The sequence below is a fragment of the Galendromus occidentalis genome, unplaced genomic scaffold (genome assembly GCF_000255335.2).
Source record: "Galendromus occidentalis unplaced genomic scaffold, Mocc_1.1 scf7180000076306, whole genome shotgun sequence".
NCBI classification, from domain to species: domain Eukaryota; kingdom Metazoa; phylum Arthropoda; class Arachnida; order Mesostigmata; family Phytoseiidae; genus Galendromus; species Galendromus occidentalis.
The window spans coordinates 1-5908 of record NW_003804295.1 but is presented as its reverse complement, the minus strand read 5'-3'; the positions used below and the strand labels follow the sequence as shown (position 1 = coordinate 5908).

At 51.8% G+C, this 5908-nt stretch overlaps 1 protein-coding gene across 1 annotated transcript; it reads right to left on the bottom strand.

The window, feature by feature from the left end:
• Positions 1-156: 156 nt before the first annotated feature.
• On the bottom strand, positions 157-2171 carry LOC100904743 (uncharacterized; the record flags this gene model as incomplete). Its single annotated transcript, XM_003738715.1, has 2 exons — positions 2027-2171; positions 157-1826 (listed from the first exon to the last, which is right to left on the bottom strand). Coding segments are annotated over exons 1-2 (1815 nt in total), but the record flags the coding sequence as incomplete, so codon positions are not given.
• Positions 2172-5908: the final 3737 nt, after the last annotated feature.

Below are 5908 nucleotides of genomic sequence, written 5' to 3'. Positions count from 1 at the left end.
AGGCGATAGGGTGCTACCCTGTGGAGAACCGCAAGGTGCAGCATGACTGCTGCTGAGGGCCTCTCCGACCTTCACCCTGAAGGTGCGACCCCTGAGAAAGGACTCGATCCACCTAGCAGTGGAATCATGAACACCAAGAGCTCGGAGCTTGGATACCAGCTTATCGTGGTTAATTCTGTCGAAAGCGTTTTTCTGATCAAAGTACACAACGTGGAAAGGAAGGCCCTGATTGATATACGAGGCCCAATCATTCGACATAAGGAGAAGTTGTGTGCAGGTGGAGCGGTACTTGACAAATCCATGTTGTCGCGGGTCCATGAGCCGATTTCGCTCCAGGAATCCCATGAGATGTCTTGCAACGATTTTTTCGAGAACTTTACATGCTATCGATCCCTGGGCAATCGGGCGATAATTTTCGGTCGATGAGCGTTTTCCTTTCTTGTAAACCGGAGTAACAATACTCTGACGGAAGAGTGATGGAACTTCACTGTCGTTGTAAGATCTTTCGAAGATGAGAGCGAGGGGTTCGGCGACGAATAGAGCAAATTTCTTGAAGAATAAAGGCGGGATGCCTTCGGGGGTAAGGTTTGAGGTTCCTTTCAATTCGCGTAGGGTTTCATAAATTAAGGCTTCGGGAAATTCAAGTCTCGCATCGGGGAAAGGGTTTACCCGTGCCATAGCGGCGGGAAGTGCGGTGCCGCCAACGGTACTGTAGACAGATGCGAAATGACGGCTGAGAGCCTCCGCTTTTTCCGAGTCAGTTGAGAAGATCTTGGTGTCAGAAATCAGAGTCGGCACAGAGTCATGTTGGCGTAGTCTACCGTTCACGTAGCGGAAGAAACGTCGCGGATCACTCGGGTTCAACTTAGCCTCAGTGAGCAAGCGCAATCTTCTGGACGCTTTCATGAGTTCTCGAGCGGACGATGGGTTTTTCATGTTAGCGCGGCGACGGATGCGATCAAGACAGGATGTTACAGAGTTGATGGTCGACGAGGACCTCGTGGAAGGGACGAAATCCTTGATGAGAGATGAACATATTCGAACGAAGCTATTGTACATGTCATTAACGGACTTGCAAGAGTCGAAGACCAGGAGCCAGTTTAGCCGGTCCAAGACAGCGGCAATCGAGTGCTCGTCCATTCGTTGGTAATCCGGGTGAGAAGAAATACTGTGCACGTGTACAGCAGGCATTATAACGCTGAACCTCAGGGAAAGGTGATCGGTGATGACGGGTGCGGTGGTCACCAGGAGATCAGAGACAATGTCAGGATCAGTTGTGAGAAGTAGATCCAATATGGCACCATCCTTGTGCGTAGGTTGAATAACCAGCTGGGCGAGATTGTTCTCGTAGCAACACTTTACGAAGAGATTTTCGCGCGAATGACTCGTGTCGATGGACGGATTCGGCCAGCTTATGTGTGGGAGATTAAAGTCCCCAACAACAATCAAAGAGGAGTCAACATCAGAGGCTGCATCAATGACCGCACAAACCTCAGTGATCTTCTGCCTTCTTAGCGCAGAGTCACCAGTTTGAGATAAGTAGTAACATAAGAATCGGATTCTAGAGTAAGTAGTAACGATGTCGAACACGATGTGCTCGCCAGGCAGATTGAGGTCAACATGAACAGCACTGAAACATTTCTTCAGGAGTGCACATACCCCGCCGCCCCGCGTCGGGCGATCGAGGCGAAATACTTGGTAGTTGCCGCCAAATGACAACTCGGCGTCCCGGATCGTAGCGTCAAACCAGGTCTCCGCAATGAACAGGACGTCGATATCTTCGGAAGAGCAGAACATACGTAGCGCATCGAGAGCACCGGGCTTCGCTGCCGATCGGGAATTGAGGTAGCAACATATTAGGTGCGATCCCGTAGGGTAAGCTTCGTCAGCGGGAACCCCGAGGATAGCGGATCAGCGAAAGGTTGTCGTGGAATCGAGTTGCGAGTCGGGGAAGACTCCTCGAGGGGAAGTTTGGAGACGATTTTATCTGGAATGATGCGACCAAAGTAGGTTTTGATGATCGTACCCGTGGCCCAGAAGGACGGATCAAGGAGAATTTTCTCATCGTCTTCGTCGACGAATATGCAGAAGGAGGAATAGGACTCATGGTTTGTCTTGAGTTTGACAACAGATGCGGGGCACTTAAGTTTCGGGGAGATTGCATCATGCATAGCTTGCGCAGAGAACAACGGGGCAACACGTGAAACGAAGACACGTTTCTTCACCAGCTTCGCCACGGCAGGAATGACATGATCAGACGGTGAGGCAGAACCACGGATGATGGGCACGGTAGGTCTTTGAGACTCGTCAATAATATGGGTCTTCGAATTCGAACGGAGTCTCTTTCGAGACGGACCATGTTGATGCTGCGGAACAGTCAGAGTTTCGCCAAATACGGTGGAGCCGGCAGATAGTAACGACACGCTAGAAGCAGAGCGGTTTCGCGCGCCAACGATCGGCTGCTGAGGAGAGCCGTCGATGACAAGCTTGAAATTTGAGATCTCCCTCTTCGTGGAAAGAAGCTCCTTCTTGCAGCTCGCGAGCTCAGTTCTGATCTCGCCAATAACTTGACTCTGCTTGAGAACGAAATTCGTAAGCTCGGTTATCCGCTTCAGAACCAGGGCTGAGTTGACGGCAGGTCCTTTCACGACACATGATGGGCATTGCCAGTTGAAGTCAGAATCAGGATTCGGCATACACTTTGCATGAACAAGGGTACCACAACCACTGACACATGCCACCAAGGGAATGTGACCCTCAGTATTGCATACGGGGCACGGAGGAAACATAAGGGCGACCGAAAAACGCAAATTTAGCGGAGAAGATCGAATCGACAGCCGAACGAACGCAGCGCTAAACGCTGAGAATGAACTGGCTGGGGAGAAAACTATGTGCGAATACCTCAAAGACCTGGGGTACACTTCCCAGACGAAAGCGTGGGTAGAATACTCGAAGAAACTCGGAGATAAACGCACAAAATACCAAGCAGAGAACTACAACGTTGGACCGGCGTTCACAAATGACGGATGGAAATCCTCGGGAAGAACAGACAGACAGCACATATGCCGCCTAACCTACCACGGATACCATCACCGTATCTGTACAGACCACGATTTCTTCAACGGCAAGAAGAAAACATGCTCTTGTATATATTGTGGTGCTCAAGAAATAGGAAGATTGCACATATTGAGATGTACATACTTTTATGGCAAATCCATTACAAGACGTGTAAAGGAGATTCAAAACAGCTGCGAAAAGAACCGCGAATAAAACCTATTTGAAATAGCTCCGGGGTCCAGCTCCGGTATATTCTGAAGTAGTAGCGTGCTCGAGAGGGTAATGGTTAGAGCTCGAGACTTGGTCTCCGAAGATTCAACCACCGGCCCATCGGGAACCCGCAGTCTGCTACCATAGCACTCTGGCTCACGCTCACCTATCAACATCCTTCTCCGACTCCCTCAAGGGGAAAGAATAAAGAGTCATTTCGAAGAACCCGTGAATGGCAAAGCAAAATGCAAGACGTGCTAAAATAAGTTCCTTTCGTGTAAAAACGGAAGCATCACTGCCAGGGCCGAGCATCTTCTATCCGCTGACCATTTGGCCGCCACTCTTGGCGGGAGGGACCTCTCGGAACTGCGGAGGATGGCACGAGAAAGAAGAGCAGCACTCTGGGGCCCGCCGACTGCTCGTGCACTATCGTCAAACGTATCCCCGAATTGAAGGAGCGGCTCGTCGCCACTTTCAACACCGTCAACCACGTTCCAACCGAAACCCTATCCCACGGCTCCTTCCGCGTGATGTTCTGGCTGAGCGATCTGGGCTCTATCAACTCGAAACTCACACGGAAGACGATAGACGAGGCCTATGAGAACATTCGGCGTAACTTGGAAGGAGATGTCGCGCGCCTCAAGGAAGAGGGCGCAATTTTTATCCTTGTCGCCGATGAGTGGACTTGGAAAGGGAAACGCTCCATCGGTGTAGTCCTCCGCTCGTCCGAGATCATACCGAGCGTGGACTCGAAGTCACTGGAGATTCTCATCCGCTTCCGAGAATCGGCGACAGCTCGGAACATTCTTGAGGCCATCAGGGAAGCGCTCCGCGCCTTCGGACCCCGTGTCCAAGATATGCGCGGCATGTCATCAGACGCAGCTTCGACGAGGTTGAAGCTCGCGAAACTGATCGGAGAAGAATGCCAGCCGAATGCTTCCCATCACCAGCAATGTTTCGCCTGTGGCGGACAGCGCCCGCACGGGTATCATAGTCACTAGCTGGGAACGACGAAGTACAATAAATCACTTCCAGTCTAGCACCGACGTATTCGGTCGTATTCTCTTCAGTGGTTAAACACTACATCGGTGACCCGGAACGCGAGATGAACATGCAAGCCGCAGCAGGAGACGAGATTTTCGAAGATGCTCTGCCAAGCACGTCACAAGGGCTGGTGAACTCCATCACAGTCAAGTTGCCCCCTTCTGGCCGAAGCAGGCAATGATGTGGTTCACGACCATTGAGGCTTAATTCAGCCTCCGGGGGATAAAAGACGATCAGACCAAGTTCGATCACACGCTCACCACGCTCGACGCTGATACGCAGGAGAGAGTAGCCGATTTTTTCGACGACTTACCCGAACGAGGTACCCGCTACGAGGGACTCAAGGAAAGAATCCTCGAGTCGTTCCGAATCAATCACCACGAGCGTATGGCGAATCTGGTTAAGCTCTCAATCGGGGATGCCTCTTTGATCGCATGCTCGGACTGTACAGGCCGGACCGGAACGCTGCACAAAATCCATTGTTCAGGTACCACTTCTTGCAGAAGCTGCCAGTATTTGTTCGCGACCAAGTGGCTCCGAGCGACGATCTTGATCTTCGTGCGCTAGCGAAGAACGCCGACAAGATTATCGCTCAGCGCCGAGTGACGGTCATGAACGAGGCGGAAGAGGCGGCAGAGGTCGACGCCGTCCTGAGACCCCCGAGGGGCGGAGCGAGGCGAGGCAGATTTCTGAAGCCGAAGGAGTCGGGTGTGAGTCGGTTCCACGCCGAATTCGGCGAGAGCTCGAGAAATTGCCTTATTCCCTGCTCTTAAAACGGTAAGGTAGCTGCTCCAGCCACGGGAAACGCCCGTGCCGGCCGCCACTAATCGCTTACGCGGCCGGTCAGCAAGCAAAAGGCGATTTGTTTTTAATGGTTTAATGGTTTATTTGGATCAGATGGTATCATAGTATGTACACATCAACCTTTCGATTCAGGCGCGAGTTGGCTCAGCGGATCCAGAGGTTTCACGCTCCCATTTTTCGAGGAGGGGCTTCGTTGACTCCACGGCATGGCGATTAAGCTCTGTGGTCAAACCCAGTTTGATTGCGAGTTCGTCTGTCGTGAAGTAACATTCATTGCAATTGAAGATTACGTGCTCGAGTGTTTCCGGATACACGCCGCACTTATTGCATGTCGTTTCTGGGTCGGTGGAGAGAGCGATCTGTGTACCCTGGTAGGTAGGGAGCCCGCTCTGGCAAGCGCCAGGAGGGCAGATCCTCTGCTGTTGTCGTAGATATGAACCGGTGATGTTCTCGAGTCTTTATAATGGCGATATACTCTGAGCATTGTTCTACCGGATATCCCAGCCACCCAGGCGAGGTCTTGCGTGGTCCTTATCCTTTCGCTGATCTGGCGATAATAGGGACCTAGGAGGGCTCGGTTTCGCTCATCATGTTCGATCTGAAGTGTGTCACATCCGAACTTGCGCTTGAGTTCCTCCATTCTCGCGTAGGACCTTGTTGGCTGCCCTCCAGGAGAATCATCTCCAACATCGCTTTGGGCCAGCGTGCTGCTGGCATGGATGCGATACGGGCGAAGTATTTGAGCTTGCTCTTGGCTTCTCTCGCTTCAAACGAGGATCAGTTGAGTTCGGCT